This window comes from Solanum dulcamara, chromosome 9 (genome assembly GCF_947179165.1).
Source record: "Solanum dulcamara chromosome 9, daSolDulc1.2, whole genome shotgun sequence".
Taxonomy (NCBI): domain Eukaryota; kingdom Viridiplantae; phylum Streptophyta; class Magnoliopsida; order Solanales; family Solanaceae; genus Solanum; species Solanum dulcamara.
The window spans coordinates 68,622,206-68,639,808 of NC_077245.1; the positions used below are offsets into that span (position 1 = coordinate 68,622,206).

Consider the following 17,603-nt stretch of genomic DNA (forward strand, 5'->3'; position numbering starts at 1 on the left):
AAGGCATAACAATCATATATCCAGTCCATGCTAAGAATCACATCAAAATCAACCACGTCCAACTCAACTAAGTCAATCATGGTATCTTTGTGATAGATAGACACCTCAAAATATCTATAGACCCTCTCAGCTAAGAGAGACTCATCAATAAGAGTAGATACACTGAAAGGCTCAAGAAGACACTTAGGAATTTTATCAAATCTACTAGCCACATAAGGAGAAACAAAGGTAAGGTGGCACCCAAATCCATCAAAACATAACAATCAAGAGTAAAGACTTGAATCATACTTGTCACAACATCTGGGGAGTTCTCCTGATTTTGGTGACTACCCACGGCATATAGACGGTTTGTACCTCCGCCCATACCTGAAATAGTACCCCTCTGATTACCTCTAGCTGGGGGTGTTGTTGAAGAAAACTAGGATTTGTTGCTTTATGTTGGACACTCCCTCTAAAAATATCCCACTTAGCCATATTTATAACAACCATTCTTTCCCTCTCTTCACTCTCCCAAGTGGAGCTTATCGCACTTGCCATAAGGTGGTTTTCCCTTCGAACCTTGAGTCACACTGGCCTGAGATTGAGAACCCCGGGCTCTAGAATTCTGGTGACTCGGTCCCTATTGATCATACCTGTTATACTGTGTAGGTGTACTTGCTACTGAGGGTGCATAGTTGGAATTCCTCCTCTGAAAGAAGGACTTATTGCCCTTACTCTACCTTTGCTCATTCTCATGCCCGGCCGATTTTGATTTAATGATCAAGTGATCTTCCTTATCTTTTCTCTTATCATCCTCTACATGTTGAGCATACACCATTAATCTAGAAATATTTATGTCAGAAATCAATAATGATGCTTTGTACTCCTTCTTCACATGTCTTCCCAATTCGGACACAAACTTCCTTATTTTAGACTATATATTTGGGACCATCTCCGGAGCATATCTAGACAGTTGAATGAATTTCAGACTATACTCCTTCACTGTTAGACCCTCTTTTTTCAAATTCACGAACTCTTCCACTTTCGCCTCTCTCAATTCTCTGGGAAAGAAGTGATTAAGAAAAGCTTCCTCGAACTCATCCCAAATAGCAGGCTCAGCATCCTTACCTCAACTCCCTCCCACTAGTCGTACCAGACATTAGGAACATTTTTGCGTTGATAGGAAACCAACTCAACTCTCTCAATTCTAAGGGTCCTTCTCAACCTTAGAACCCATAAATATTGGTGGGTTCATCCTCAAGAAGTCCTGGATTCTCACTAAGGCTGACTGTTCTTGATAACTAGAGCTAGAAGCCGATGAACTTTGGCAACCCCTCTGGCCATCTATCAGTTAGGTAAGCATAGTGATGGCACCTATGAACTCAGCTTTTAATGTAGGAGTTGGATTAGTGGTAGGCTATTGCGGTGCCTCAATAGTCTTTATAGGTCAGCCTCTAGTTCTCACTTCAGATGGTGGAGGCTTCTCAGATTATAGAACCTCAGTATTAGTGGTATTTCTCTAAATAGCGGTGCATTTTGAAGGCATTATCTGCAAGCACAGAATGCACGAATTAGGAAGGAGCTTTTAGAGTTAAACTCTTTAGCACGAACTCAGATATGAAAGAAGTGAAATAATTCCTAATGTCCTATAGCCTCCTGATTATAAATGTATTACACAACACACCCATAAGCAAGACTCTACTAGAAATGGCTTCATAGACTCTCTAGGACTCTTGAACTCTATGCTTTGATACCAAGTTTGTCATACCCCGAGAGGGTACCCTAGACGTGACCAATACTCGAAGACCATTGCTTGTCCTCAAGTGAACCACTTAGCCCAATCACATTTTTATTCAATCACATTCTATCAACAGAAGACTCAATTCATTAGGAATACTACTCATAAATAAGGCGAAAGGCCAACAAGTCTTTCTAATCAATCAAATCAATAGGATTAGTATGAATGAAACTAGACAATAACAAAACCAATTGACAATATCAATAATCTAGTCTATGAAGTCTCTATCAACTGTCTAAATGGTGCCAATGACAAGTTTATGGCTATCTCAAATCAAATTGAAAAAAATCTAACTCAAAAGCTAGAAAGATAAATATGGAATCCTCCAGAAGTAGGGAGGACTCACAAAGTAGCTGAATATGAATACATCCTCAATAATGTACCTCTTGATGATCCCAGTACTTGTATTTGCATCATGAAATGATGCAGGCCCAAATGGATGTCAGTACATAAAATATACGAGTATGTAATATAGTATAATGAAACATACATCAAGGTAGACTCAAATAGTTCAGAGATGACAAATTAGGAAGGTGAACAACTCAATCAAGATGTCCTAAGTTTAAACAAGAATAAGATTTAGACAAAGACCAATCACGTAAAATACAATCCAATTCATTCAAATCCAATCAGAGTACTATTAAGACCTATATGGGAGTTTCTCTTATCCGACAACCATCACTTATGAGCCAGTGATAGTACAACAAGCTGAGGTTGTTGCCACATCTGTTCAATAACTTTCCAGGGTAAGAACGAATCAATCAATCATGGATCTAAAACCAATCAATTCCTATTATGTCAGGACAATAATTTAGGAAACATCTTCCTTAATGGTTCAATCATCCCCTATATTTGGTGACGTAATTATTGGGTTCGAGTTATTACTTACTCTTACCCAATTCAGTGCTTGATACTTCTCCCAAGACTCAAAGCTCATAAGAAAATCAATCTAAATCAAATCAAATCAATAAGTCTCTTTTGGACTCCTTTCAACTCATTCATTCTATCAAATCAATCCTCTCAACCAATCAATTTCCCAATCATTTATTTAAGAGATGGGTTAGATAATTATTTACGATAATAATTAGCTGAGACCATTCACTTGGGTTCAATTATGAAAATATATAGAACTATCAAATCATCAACACTGTCATCATACTCACATCCTTATCACAATCATACATTCACAAGTTTAAGGCTCTAGACTCAATCTCTAGGTATATATAATTTAATTCAATCAACAAGCTATTAGGGTTTATGAAATAAATAGTTCAAATCATACTTTTAAGGAATTCATTTGTAGAAAAGCATGAACTTATTAATAATCATGAAAATGTGTAAATTTTAAAAAAGGAATTCTCAAGAACACATTAATGGAGATTCAATCTATTCATAATCAACCTATCACAATCATGGGCACATGGAGGAACAAAATCTATGTTTTAGTTTATCCTTATATACCTGGACTCGAAGAACAATTGAGAATTCAAAGACTTCGCTTGAAGAACTTGAACCCTAGCCTTTCTCTTATTCTCCAATCCTCGCCCTTAATTCGTCTAAGTGTTAATGAGAGGGTTATGCATTTAGGGTACTGATAAGAAGCTCAAAATAGCCTCAAAACATCAAGGTTTTAGTTCAGAAAAAATGGGAAAAGACATAAATACCCTTCATTAAAAATTAAAATTTGATGTCTACGAATCATTTCTACGACTCGTAGAAACTTCTACGGGTCATCATCTTTAATTATGGAATTGGGATGGAAAAGGTTAAGGGCCTATGACTCTAATTTACGAGTCATAAACTTCTTGATAAGTCATAAACACGACTCGTCCTACAGGTTTCTCAGAAGTCTGAAATAATGAGTCTCTAAAGTTTCTCTACAGGTTATTTTTACGACTTGTAGGAGCTTTGAAGACTCGTCATTTCAACTCGTAGGAGTGACTTCCCTTACTAAAATTTGACTAAGTATCAAAAGGGTTGTAGGAGTCATTTCTACGACTTGTAAACCTTTCTACAATTCGTCTTGTCGAATCGTACCTAAAGTACTGAGGCTAATGTTTCTCAAAAGTCAAGCATCAACTTTACAACTCATTTCTATGAGTCGTCAATATCCTTATGAGTCGTAAGGTCAAATTCTATGGAGGATTCTCCAATTCCAAAGTTTCACTAAGTGTTGATAGGATTTACGAGTTGTAAGAACAACTCGTAGAACCCTCTACAATTTGTAGAGGACACTTGTAGTTCTCAAGGTCAGTTATTTTCCTCAATCTTTCTCATCTTCATCGAGCCTAGTTTAGGTTAGGATAACACAGGGTTTTACAAAAGCTCTTTTTTCATAGAGTTTTTAAGGCTTGATTCGAGGTAGGTGATGGTTTGTGTATTTTCAAATTGTGTGTGTATGCATGTCTACTGTTTTGTAGTATTACTTGTGCAATGCATGTGGAGAAAACTAAAAAGGTTAATGTGAAATGACACTATGTTGATAATCTCATACAATGAACCAGTTTATTTACTTGTGGCTTCACGTGTATTATTCATTGTGATTGCGCATGTTGTTTGTGATTGATGGTTGGTTCAGGTACCACACCTGGTATGATTCATAAATAGTTGGCTTGGATATTGCACTAGTACACTAACAGTTTGTGTGTGGGTTCCATGAGAGGATCATGTATGTGCTTTGTATGATCATGTGGGACATGTTTCATTCAATTATTGTCCATGATATTGTGGTTGAAATTTGATTTATGTTGTAACTGTAATATGTATATATTAATGCATTGGTATGTTTTACTATGTTGTGGTTGCTTGTTTACATTCATACTTTGTTGTCTTTGATTGTTTTAAATTGTTCGATTTCATATTCGCATGTATTAGTTTCTAAAGTTGGTATTGATGGTTGAGTTTTAGTTAGAAGTTGGTTCTCCAATCGGAGGGTTAGTGTAGGTGCCACTTATGACGGATCAGAATCGTGACAGGTATAGATAGTAATGGAGAGAGAAGAAAAAAAGTTAGGAAGAGAGATCAAATTTATCGCTGAGCTATGCAAAAAGTTATTATTTATCCTTTATTTAAAAATAAATAAGTTATAATTGCAGAACATATAGTATCATTGAGTGTTAAAGCTTTCGTAATTTGAAAATAAGGACAAATTTAGGTCATTTAAGGAACACTAAGGTCACATTTGATTTCAACTATGAATATAGGACAAATCTCTTTTATTTTGCATAGTGCAAGAATAAATTTGACATTTTGCCCAAATATAAAGAAAAAGCTACACAAAATAGACTAATTGTGAAATTATTTTACTCATATTGGACTCAATCCAAACTATTTATCCTTAATAGACTTATGGCCCAAATTATTTACCATCTTACCCCACTTTCTCTTTTTTAATTTTTGCGCATGACGTAATGCTAACGTCAACATCATTGCTCGTCTTTGATACTATCAAAATATATTATACTCTGATGGTATTAAGCAATTTCACTATATATATATATATATAGTTATCTTTAGGACAGCAACGATGCCCGAAGAATGGAGGTCGAGCGTAATAATCCCTCTAGACAAAAACAAGAGAGATATCCAGAGTTGCAACAACTATAGGGGTATCAAGCTTCTAAGCCATACTATGAAAGTGTGGGAAAGAGTGGTGGAGATGAGGGTTAGGAGAGGCGTGTCTATTTCAGAGAACCAGTTTGGATTTATGCCGGGACACTTAACTACTGAAGCTATCCATCTTATGAGGAGACTGGTAGAGTAGTATAGGGAGAGAAAGAGAGACTTGCATATGGTATTCATTGATCTAGAAAAGGCTTATGATAAAGTTCCACGAGGAATACTATGGAGATGTTTGGAGGCTAAAGGTGTACCGGCGGCGTACATTAGAGTGATCAAGGATATGTATGAGGGCGCCAAAACCAGGGTAAGGACAGTAGGAGGAGACTCAGAGCACTTCCCAATTGTGATGGGGTTACATCATGGATCAGCCCTTAGTCCGTTTATATTTGCCTTGGTGATGGATGTATTGACGCGACAAATTCAAGGTGAGGTGCCATGGTGTATGCTTTTTGCGGACGATATAGTCCTGATCGATGAGACCCATAGCGGAGTTAACGCTAAGCTGGAGGATTGGAGACACACCCTGGAGTCTAAAGGGTTTAAGCTGAGTAGGACCAAGACAGAGTACTTAGAGTGCAAGTTCAGTGAGACACCCCATGAGGTTGGCGCGGAAGTTATGCTTGGTGACCAGGTCATCTAAAAGAAAGGTAGTTTCAAGTACCTGGGGTCTATCATGAAAGGCAGCGGGGAGATTGACGATGATGTCACACATCGTATTGGGGCAGGGTGGATAAAATGGAGGCTCGCTTCCGGGGTGCTCTGTGACAAGAAGGTGCCACCACAACTTAAGGGCAAGTTCTACAAAGTGGTTGTTAGACCAGCTATGTTATATGGGGCGGAGTGTTGGCTAATTAAGGTCTCTCACGTCCAAAAGATGAAAGTAGCCGAGATGAGAATGTTGAGATGGATGTGTGGGCATACCAGGAACGACAGGATTAGAAATGAGGCTATTCGAGATAAGGTAGGAGTGGCCTCAGTGGAAGACAAGATGCGGGAAATGCGACTTAGGTGGTTTGGGCATGTGAAGAGGAGAGACACAGATGCCCCAGTGAGGAGGTGTGAGAGGTTGGCCATGGATGGCTTCAGAAGAGGTAGGGGTAGGCCGAAGAAATATTGGGGAGAGGTGATTAGACAAGACATGGCGCAGTTACAGCTTACCGAGGACATGACCTTAGATAGGAGTGTGTGGAGGACCCGCATTCGGATAAAAGGCTAGTACATAGTCGCGTTATCCTACCCTATTAGTAGGCGCATTAGCGCACTATAATTTCCTTTGCGGGGGACTCAAATTAGGATTAAAGGCTAAGTGATTCATCTTTTGCACCATAGTAGTTGTAGTTCTGCTCATTGTTTATTGCCTTTTGATTTCTGCATTGTATTGCTGTTTATAGTTGTGGCGCCGTTGTACTTTGACTGTCTTATCTATCTTATCTTATCTTATTTATTTATTTATTTATTGTAGTTATGCCTCTTTCTTCCCGTACCACTCTACCACGACTTTCCCTTGTGTTATTCCTGTTTTCATCTTGTTTTCTATATGTTTGCCCCTATCTGACCTTTTATCTTGTCCTCTCTTAAAGCCGAGGGTCTTTTGAAAACAGCCGCCCTACCTTTCAAGGTGGGGGTTAGGTCTACGTACACTCTACCCTCTCCAGACCCCACATTATGGGATTATACTGGGTTTGTTGTTGTTGTTGTATATATATATCCTGATGGTATCAAACATGTATTTACGCCAGTGCCCCTTCCCTTGTTCTCCTTTGATACTATCAGAGTATCAAACAGTTTCTTCTTAATATCATCAGAGTATAATATACTTTAATGTTATTAAGAAGGAAGAGATCAAATGGTATCAAATGCGTGAGATAGTTAAAAAAAAAGGGTATAAAAATAATGAATTATCCAATGATAAATAATTTTTTTTTTGGGAATATAACAATAATTATCTCAAATATAAATAATGAGTAGAATTAATTGATTTATATGTACTTATCATACGAAAAGCAATGTTGCTTATCACTTATTCCCTAATCTCGCGGACCCGAATCACATTTAAACTTTGCTTATCAGGCGTTACTTCTCCCATTAACGTCGTCAACGTTAACGGTATCTGTCAACGTTTATTCCCCTCAATCTCTGAAGGGTCTTTCTTCCCTTCCCCTTCTCTCCTCTTCTCTCTGTAGACATGGAGTGCTGCTGAAGATTCTTTGTGAATATTTCTATTGGATTCAAAATTAAAATATTTCTAAAAAGGTAATCTTGATACCCATCTATTCCTTTTGATTCACATCCATTTATAGGTTGTTTTTTTCAATTTTATAGTGGTTTTCTTGAATTCAAGAATCCCTTGTTTTGCTTGTAAAAATCTTATCTTTATATCATAGAACAACCTTTTCTACTGATATTTGATAAAATATTAAATACCCATGTTTGTTTTATTGTTTATGTAGTAAAATCTTGAACTTCTTGCAATTTTGAAGGGAGTGTGTTTATAGAGGCTTTTTGTATATTTGGGGTTTTGTTGTGAGGAATTAAATAGTGGTAAACAGATGGGGGAAGATTTGATGACAAGTCTGTCAATAGATAATTATCAATTATCTACATTCTTGTCTATGGACTCAATTGCTGTTACTTCCCATGAGGAATCAGACAGAGACATGAATAGGGAGATTGTGATTTCGAGGCCACCGGATATTAATCTCCCGTTATATGTGGAACGTAGCCCTCCTCCTCCACCTCAATCGTGGAACCATGACGTTTTTGATATGATGGAGGTTGGACTTGGACACCAGATTAATGAATGTTATGAGCTTCTTGATTTGTCTGCAGTTGGAAGGAAATGTGATAAGATATTAGATAGTGTTTGGGGTGCTTGGTTTTTCTTTACTTTCTACTTTAAGCCTGTTTTGAAGGAGAAATCTAAGTGCAAAGTTGTTCAAGATAGTAATAGGGTGTCTGGATTTGATAAGTCTGATCTCCAGCTTGATGTGTTCTTGGTTCAGCATGACATGGAGAATATGTACATGTGGGTTTTCAAGGAGAGGCCTGAAAACGCGCTGGGGGAGATGCAGTTGAGGAGTTATATGAATGGACATTCTAAGCAGGGCGAGCGTTCATTTCCATTTAGCGTTGACAAGGGTTTCATGTGTTCACATAAAATGCAGCATAAACATCATAGAGGCCTCTCCAATCTGGTGTGTTTGCATGGAATTGAGCTTGTTCCATCACCCAATTTATCATGTATTAATGAGGAAGAGCAGAAGAAGTGGATGGAACTTACTGGTAGGGATCTCAATTTTTCAATCCCACACGAAGCTAGAGACTTCAGTTCATGGCGGAACCTTTGCAACACAGATTTTGAGCTTCAAAGATCGATCCCTTTACCGAAGAGTAATTCTCATCTTCCTTCAAAAAAATTACTTAATGGTACTAGTCTTCACTTGTCAACTCCAGCATCAAACCATGTGAATAGCAGTGGTTTAGAGCTCTCATCTGATTGTGGTAAGAAAAGAAAAGACTTCTTTTCTCATGGAAGTGATGAAGATTGTTCCTTGTCGACTAATCCCAGTTTAAACAGACATCAAGATGGAGAACCACACACTATTGCACCATCTTGGATGAATGAGTTTTCGGGTGTAATGAAGAACGTGTATGGGCCAGCCGCTGCTGCAAAAGTTATATACGAGGACTCAGAAGGATACGTGATTATGATAACCCTACCTATTGTTGATCGTGAAAAGGTGAAAGTTCATTGGTGGAACAATATTGATCATGCCATTATAAAAATAACATTTGTGAGCACAGCTTGCCCCCCATTTGTGCTGAGGAATGGTAGAACATTCAAGCTAACTGATCCATCTCCAGAGCACTGTCCTTGCGGTGAATTCACAAGGGAAATTTCACTTCCAACTCGAATACCTGATGATGCGAAGCTAGAAGCCTATTTTGACAAGAGTGGGTCTGTACTTGAATTGAAAGTTCCCAAATATGGCACAACTCCAGAAGTGCATGAAGTTCCTGTTTGTCTTCGACCTCCAAATGAGTTTAAGTTGTCGTGAGCTAGGTATTGATTGCAGAAAGTGTAAGGTAGACCAGATAGAAAATTTCCATTCTTTCTTTAAGTTTTGTTTTTAGGGGGAAATTCAATCATTGTTGAATTGCTACACAGTCAAAGGCCTCATATCTGATGATACCACCTTACTTAGATCCTTTGCTGCTGCTCTTTTTGAGGCTGTTCTGGAGCACTGCTGATTTGCCTACAATGTGATGCAGAGCAAAGCATGTTATTAATGTAAGTGGACATATATGTAGCTATTTTTAATGAATCAAATCTATAGGAAAAAGAAATGCGTTTAGTAGTCTGAATTACAATGAGCCATTCTGTTACTCTAGGAATATGAACACACTGATTCCGACCTAGTGTTTTCAGACAATAAGATCTACTGTTTTTCTTCTTTTGGTGTTTCTGACGTTACATAATGCAATAGAGCTCTGCATAGTCTTAGTATCTGTGTTCCTCTCCTATGGTACCCTCTGAGTTACATATCATGTGATGCACAGCTGAACATATTGTAAGTGCAAGTGGAGACAAATGTAAAATGAATCAGATATTGAATACCAGCTTATAATTTTCAGAAGTGCAAAATGATCCATTGCTATTTTGAGCTGGATTGTTTTATCTACAGTATATGTCCTTTTTGCTTTGGTTGAGAGTTGATATATGTATTCCCAACCAAGTTCCATTTTTTCCTCCTCTTGTTGCTTTTGAATTGTGATCAATGCAACTATGTATCATCTGGTTATCTGCACATTTACCTGTTCTTTTAGGATAGGAGACTCTTCTGTTAAATACTCTCTCCATCCCAATTATGTAATGTTGTCTGACTTATGAAGAAGTTTAAGAAAAGAAAAGACTTTGTAAAAACTTGTGATCTAAAATAAGTATGTATGTGTGGCTATAAATCATCTCATTAAGGGTTGAGATGGATATTTTAAAATTAAATTGTTTATAAATATAGAAATTTGTCACTCTTTTTTAACTTACTAAAAAAGAAAATATCTCATATAAATTACAAATAAATTGGAACAAAGGGATTAGCTCCCATGTTAAGATGCTTCATCCATTTATTTATACCACATTCCGAAATAACAATCCTAAGACAACTAAATTCTTCTCCCGGATATCCAAATTTATATGTAATGTACAATAACTAAACATATTTTTGTACATACTGTATCCCCCATTTATTTACTTTTAATCCAATGAACTAAACATTATAGTTTTGAAATAACTTGTTCACAACCAGAAGATGATTTTTGTCAGCAAAAAGGCTATATTAAGTCACTGAATCACAATTTTAGAATAAGAACAGTAGAAGTTTTCTTCAATTCTTTCTTGAAAAAGCACATATTAACAACAAAAGGGTGAACAAACTTTCATTTCAAAAGGCTAATTGAAAGCACATTTAATAACAAACAGGTAAACAATTCCCTCAAAAACTCTTAATCCACTTCCTCAATCTTTGGTCCAGCACCACCACCAACAGAAGGACCATCATCTTCATCCATAGTAGCTCCACCAGCACCACCTTGATACATCTTCGCAATAATCGGATTGCAAACGCTTTCCAGTTCCTTCATCTTGTCTTCGAATTCATCAGCCTCTGCAAGTTGGTTGCTGTCTAGCCACTTGATAGCTTCATCTATCGCATCCTCAATTTTCTTCTTCTCAGCAGCCGGAAGTTGGGAACTAATCTTGTCATCTTTTATAGTGTTCCTCATGTTGTAAGCATAATTCTCCAATCCATTCTTAGCTTCCACCTTTTTCTTGAGCTCTTCATCTTCAGACTTGTACTTCTCAGCTTCTTGCACCATTCTCTCAATCTCTTCCTTGGAGAGTCGACCCTTGTCGTTGGTGATAGTTATCTTGTTCTTCTGTCCAGTAGTTTTGTCCTCGGCAGAGACATTCAGGATGCCATTGGCATCAATGTCGAAGCAGACATTGATTTGAGGAACACCCCTTGGTGCAGGTGGGATGCCAGAGAGTTCAAACTTGCCCAACAGGTTGTTGTCCTTGGTCCTCGCTCTTTCTCCCTCGTACACCTGGATCAAGACACCGGGTTGGTTGTCCGAGTATGTGGAGAACACTTGCTCTTTCTTGGTTGGAATGGTTGTATTTCTTGGAATCAGCACAGTCATTACACCTCCAGCAGTTTCTAAACCAAGAGAAAGAGGAGTGACATCCAACAGCAACAAATCTTGAACCTTCTCGTTGCCTTCACCGCTCAAAATTGCAGCTTGCACAGCTGCACCATAAGCAACTGCTTCATCAGGGTTGATACTCTTGCAAAGTTCCTTTCCATTGAAAAAGTCCTGAAGTAATTGTTGGACTTTCGGTATCCTAGTTGATCCACCAACAAGAACCACATCATGAATGCCGCTTTTATCCATCTTGGCATCTCTCAAACACTTCTCCACTGGCTCCATACACTTCCTGAACAAATCCATGTTCATCTCTTCAAATCTTGCCCTAGTGATAGTCGTGTAAAAGTCAATTCCTTCATACAAGGAATCAATTTCGATTGTAGTTTGAGCAGTTGACGATAAAGTCCTCTTTGCCCTCTCACAAGCAGTCCTTAACCTCCTCAAGGCTCTTGGATTTCCACTAATATCCTTCTTATGCTTCCTCTTGAACTCTTGAACAAAATGATTCACCATTCTATTATCAAAATCCTCACCTCCCAAGTGAGTATCACCAGCAGTAGCTTTAACCTCAAAGATACCCTCTTCAATAGAGAGAAGAGACACATCGAAAGTACCACCACCCAAATCGAAAATCAACACATTCTTCTCACCAGAACTGGTAGACTTCTTGTCAAGTCCATAGGCAATTGCAGCTGCTGTTGGTTCGTTGATTATACGCATCACATTAAGACCAGATATGACACCAGCATCCTTAGTTGCCTGACGCTGCGAATCATTGAAGTAAGCAGGGACAGTGACAACCGCATTCTTGATTGTCGTCCCAAGGTAAGCCTCAGCAATCTCCTTCATCTTGGTTAAGACCATGGATGAGATTTCCTCAGCAGAAAATTGCTTTTCCTCACCTTTGTAAGTGACAACAATCATTGGCTTGTCGCCAGGCCCAGGTATAACCTTAAAAGGCCATAATTTCATATCGCTCTGCACCGTAGGATCGGTAAATCTCCTTCCAATTAAACGCTTAGCATCTGAAACCATCCAAAAACAAAAGGAATATCAGTATAAATCTCCTTCCAGTTATAATTCAATCTTAGATTATTAAGATTATATGATCCACTATAACATTCCCACTTAATTTTATGATTATTTTACTTCAATTACTGAACAACTGATCTTTTAAAGACAAATTGGGAAGTCCTTCCAGTTTTCAGTAACTTCAAATCAAAAACTAGTAGGGATGGAGGACTGTAAAACTTCATTTGAGTCATTCCACTTTATTCAAATTAGGTGTTCTCTAATACTCAATAATTCATCCTGTAGACAACTTAGGAGTTCATTAATTAATGGGATGGTCTCCGTACATTTCAATTTTGTATATCTTACTTTCTTTTTTAAGTCTTTTTTAGTCTGTTTGATTATTATTATTTTTACAATTTCCGATTAAAGCAAATCAGACAATCATAGGTTTCTAGGAATAATTAACGGCTTTGATGCTTGAGTGACATTAAGTATAAAACCAATGATCTTGCAAGACGTTTAATAATCACAATTAAGGCAGTGTAATGTGGTCAACTATAAAAAAAAATTACTAACTACTGATTTATTTTATTCAGAATAAAGAAAAAAAATCCAACTTTTTGCAGACGTACTATTAATCTCTTTCTACTACCAAAAAATATAATAAAACAGAGCAGAAAAAGCATGCAAAAGGTTTGAAAATTTTCAGAATATTTCAATGTTAATTTTACCTTAAACTCAATGTTATCCCCATTTATACCTCACTTTCGAATTTCAAGAGTAAAATTCTCTATTTTGATATGTAATCTTTAAATATTGAATCCTTCACAAGTGCACTACGGTTACGCACCCATTTACATTTTGTATGAGGTCGCACAACATAATGTATAAGTTGACAATAATTAATAATTTTAACTATTTGAAAGCGCATCTGAAAAAATTATCATAAAAAAGACTTTTTTTACTCTCAAAATTCAAAACATACCCCCATAAATTGAAGTGAAGAGAGAGTAAATATAGGATAGAACAAGTAAAAAGAGAAAGAAATTGATACATACCAAAGACAGTGTTGATGGGGTTCATAGCAACTTGATTCTTTGCAGCATCACCAATCAAACGTTCCGTATCAGTAAAAGCAACATAAGAGGGCGTGGTTCTGTTCCCTTGATCATTAGCTATAATTTCAACACGATCATGTTGCCATACTCCTACACAAGAATATGTAGTACCTAAATCAATTCCAATGGCTGGTCCTTCACCTTTTCCTGCCATTCTTAATTTCCGACCAATTAATTAACAGAAACAGAGAAGAAGAAGAAGAGAATGTGATGTTTTGTTTAAAAGAAGCAAATTTCTGTGATTGGAGAAGATAGTTTGTGAAGTTTATAAAGGAAAAAAAGTTTGATTTCCAGAACGTTCTGATACTGAGATTTAGTACAACTGTTGGATCATCAACTTTTCTGTTCTATTGCCTTCGCGCTCGTTCCAGAATATTCTACTTTTTAATTTAGACTTTCCTGTTATAGATTTTATTCATTCTCACTGACGTGGCCGGCCCACCATGAATCCAATTATATTTTATAGATTCTTCATTCCCAATCTAAATAATAGGAGGCACACCAATAATATATTGGGCTTGTTTTAAATATTGAAAAAATTATCAAATTACACCCCTTATATTTATATATTTTTAATTATTCCCTTTTATTTGTAATAATTTCAAAAATTCTCCTTTCTGATACGAAGGAATGATGCTGATACATCGCAATTTGATACATAAGTCATTTTCATGATATATCACTAGTTGATACAAACCAAACACAAAATGTATCAGTAAAACATAAGTTTTACTACTATTTTTATTGTGTTCATGATATATTTATGTTTTACTTATATAAAAAAAAAAGGTAAAAATCATAGAAAATATACATCAACTTGTCATAAGTCATAAAAAATATACATTATCTATACAATATAACTTACATATACACATGAGTTATACACTGTCTATATATTATGATACAATTAAAAAGTTGAATACAGTTTATTATACATGAAGTATACACTGACTATACATAAAATATACAATGACGATTCAATCTCGATCAACTCAAAATCACCTCTAGACAGTCCCAAAATTTAAATATGAAATTTTCTCAATATTTCAAGTCTTTTAATATATTCGCTCGAAATGATTCACATTTTCGATACGTCAACTTTAGAAGTATGACGAAGCAAAAGTAGATAAAGAAGATGAATGACGAAGAAGAAGCACCAACACTAGCAGACATTAGTGGCGAAATTTAAAGATAAAAAGAAAAGGCCGGCATTAATAGCGAAATTAAAAGGAAGAACATATTCGGCCAATTTTTGATAATTTTAAAAATTGAACTAATTTTGAGATAAAGCAAACGTCCGAGTGACCACTTTGCATAATTTATCCTACTATATTCAATAAAATTTTATAAAGTAGATAAAATGTATGCACATTTTATTTTTATCTATTAAAAAAAAATCTTGGCTCAATTAAAGCAAATCAAAAATAAAAGTAAAAGATTGTATTAAATTTTAGATTTGATAGTTCCTCCTCTTTAAAACTTTATTGTAATTTTCCCTTTATATTAGAAGATGAAAGATCCGTTTCTGAGCTCAATATTACAATTTGTAATATATTTATAAGTATTTAATTAATTTTTCGAAAAGAAAAATTATCATCATTATTTTCAAATAAACACGATAGTAAATGATAAAAGAAATCACACTTTATAGTTAAAAATAAATAATCTTTGTATCAAACAATAATTTATGACTTCGTTAAGTTGTCTTAATTGACAATATAATATCATATGCTCCAAATAATTATATTAACATTATGGCAAATACATATATTTGAAGTAAAAATTAATTTAGTATTTTTTAAAAAAAATTATTTGAATATTATTCAAGGAAAGATAAAACACAACTTAGAGATGATGAGTTTGGCTAGGTTTTCGTGCTGATAACGTGTTATAAAGAAAGATAATATACTAAAATAAAAAAGAAAGATAAATATAAAAAATATCAAGTGTATTAATTTTCTTTTCACTTGTTCTTGCCTTCTCTCTTTGTTACAAGAAGAGAGATACAAATACATGTATGTAACTAGACACCAAGTATATTAAAGGTAATGGCGGAGTCAAATTTTTTTGTGAAGGGGGTTCAACATATAAAGAAGTAAGCCAAAAAATGGAGAATGAGTTGGGATATAAAAAATTAATTTTAACCCGCTAAATTTAACTTATCTTGTCATGTTGTTTTTAATGTTTCTTCTTACTTTTATTCTGCTCCATTGAGTCTTCTTAAAATATTTTGTGATTTTTTTTCTTTTATTTGGTAGTGTTCTACTTTATTTTGCATTTTTTAAAAGTTTTAAATTAGTATTCATTCAATCATATGTTACTTTGAAAATTATCAAAGATTCTTTAAAAATGTGTAGGGATTGAGTTATTCATGTTATAATGCATATTAAAAAGATAAATAAATGGTGTCACCGATGTTTAGTTCATTTATTCAATTTATAAGATTTGTCATTTGTAAAAAAAAAAGTGATGAATAAATCAAATAAGTTACGTTTACATCTCTTTAGAATAGAACTGGAAAAAAAATATCTTGAATATTTATGCCTTTTAATTCTTTGTTGAATAAATTTAATTTACCTTATCTTTAAAAAAAATCTATCTCAATTTCAAGTTTAAGAACAATTCACATTTTTTTAAAAAAAAATCTTTGAATTAGTATATAAAAAGATAGTTACGTAAAAATAAAATGAGCAATTTAGATAAGAAGAATATAATATAAAAATTAAAATAATGTTGTCTATGTTATGAAATAAACTAATTTAGCAAATTAAGGAGAAGAGAAAGTAAGAGAAAGAAGCATATGAGAAAGAGAGATCAGAATTCATATATATTTTTCAAAGTACGACATTTTATAGCCAAAAAAGAAGAGAAAGACTAGTGGGCAACTTGTCCACTTTGAGTGGGCCCCACATAAAAATGACATCTACTTATTATATTATATCATATCATAATACTCCCCCCTGGATGACCATATAAAAAAAATTCTAGTAAAAGAACAAATATATAGTTATTTTCAATATCCATAGATGTTGTGCCTCGTTAAAACCTTACTAGGAAAACTTAGTGGGAAACAACCTAGTGAAGGAAAAAGAGTGCACACATCTGGTAATACGCCTTAGGTGCTGTCTCATTAAAAACCTTGCCAGAAAAATCCAGTGGGACAAAATCTTGGTTAAGGAAAAAAGAGTACAACGCGTATTTTACTCCCCCTGATGAAAACTTCATTTCATATTTTGGAGACGACACATTTCTATCTTATATCTTAGCTTCTCAAAAGTTGATGTTGGTAATGTCTTTGTAATTAAATCTACAAGATTATCACTCGAACGAACTTGTTGTACATCAATATCACCATTCTTCTAGAGATCATGTGTGAAGAATAATTTTGGTGAAATATGTTTCGTTCTGTCACCTTTCATGAAACCACCTTTCAATTGAGTTATGCATGCGACATTGTCTTCGAATATAACTGTGGGTACTTTGACATAATTTTTCAGGCCACATCTTTCTTTGATGAACTGTATCATCGATCTCAACAGCGTACACTCTCTACTTTCTTCATGAATTGCTATTATTTTAGCATGATTTGAAGAAGTAGCAATAATAGACTGCTTCATAGATCGCCATGATATAACAGTTCCTCCATGTGTAAATAGATAGTCTGTTTGCGATCGAGCTTTATGTGGGTATGATAAATAACCTGCATCTGCATTACCAATAAGTTCTGCACAATCTTTGTTAGTATAAAACAAACTCATATCAATAGTACCTTTTAGGTATCACAAAATATGTTTGATACTGTTCCAATGTCTTCACGTTGGGGATGAAATATACTTTGCCAGAAAATTACAGAAAATGTTATATCAGGT

General features: G+C 35.3%; 2 protein-coding genes across 3 annotated transcripts; one reads left to right on the plus strand and one right to left on the minus strand.

Moving 5' to 3' along the window:
• Positions 1-7,487: 7,487 nt before the first annotated feature.
• Positions 7,488-10,206, plus strand: LOC129904170 (uncharacterized). 2 transcript variants are annotated; one of them, XM_055979714.1, is made up of 3 exons: positions 7,488-7,651; positions 7,849-9,484; positions 9,567-10,206. In XM_055979714.1, the coding sequence occupies exon 2, from the start codon at positions 7,948-7,950 to the stop codon at positions 9,454-9,456; it is 1,509 nt and encodes a 502-aa protein (XP_055835689.1). In that variant the 5' UTR covers positions 7,488-7,651; positions 7,849-7,947; the 3' UTR covers positions 9,457-9,484; positions 9,567-10,206. The 2 variants fall into 2 exon arrangements, with proteins under 2 accessions (XP_055835689.1, XP_055835688.1); XM_055979713.1 differs by having other exon boundaries at positions 7,879-10,206.
• Positions 10,207-10,760: 554 nt separating this feature from the next.
• On the minus strand, positions 10,761-14,049 carry LOC129903443 (heat shock cognate 70 kDa protein). Its single transcript, XM_055978999.1, has 2 exons — positions 13,675-14,049; positions 10,761-12,627 (listed from the first exon to the last, which is right to left on the minus strand). The coding sequence occupies exons 1-2, from the start codon at positions 13,886-13,888 to the stop codon at positions 10,901-10,903; spliced, it is 1,941 nt and encodes a 646-aa protein (XP_055834974.1). The 5' UTR covers positions 13,889-14,049; the 3' UTR covers positions 10,761-10,900.
• Positions 14,050-17,603: the final 3,554 nt, after the last annotated feature.

Bases quoted from the DNA above. Each gene is read 5' to 3' on its own strand.
- LOC129904170 (XM_055979714.1), top strand. From the start codon at position 7,948: ATGGGGGAAGATTTGATGACAAGTCTGTCAATAGATAATTATCAATTA.
- LOC129903443 (XM_055978999.1), bottom strand. From the start codon at position 13,888: ATGGCAGGAAAAGGTGAAGGACCAGCCATTGGAATTGATTTAGGTACT. The intron at 12,628-13,674 runs GTATGTATCAAT...GGATGGTTTCAG, and splicing joins CCCCATCAACACTGTCTTTG to ATGCTAAGCGTTTAATTGGA.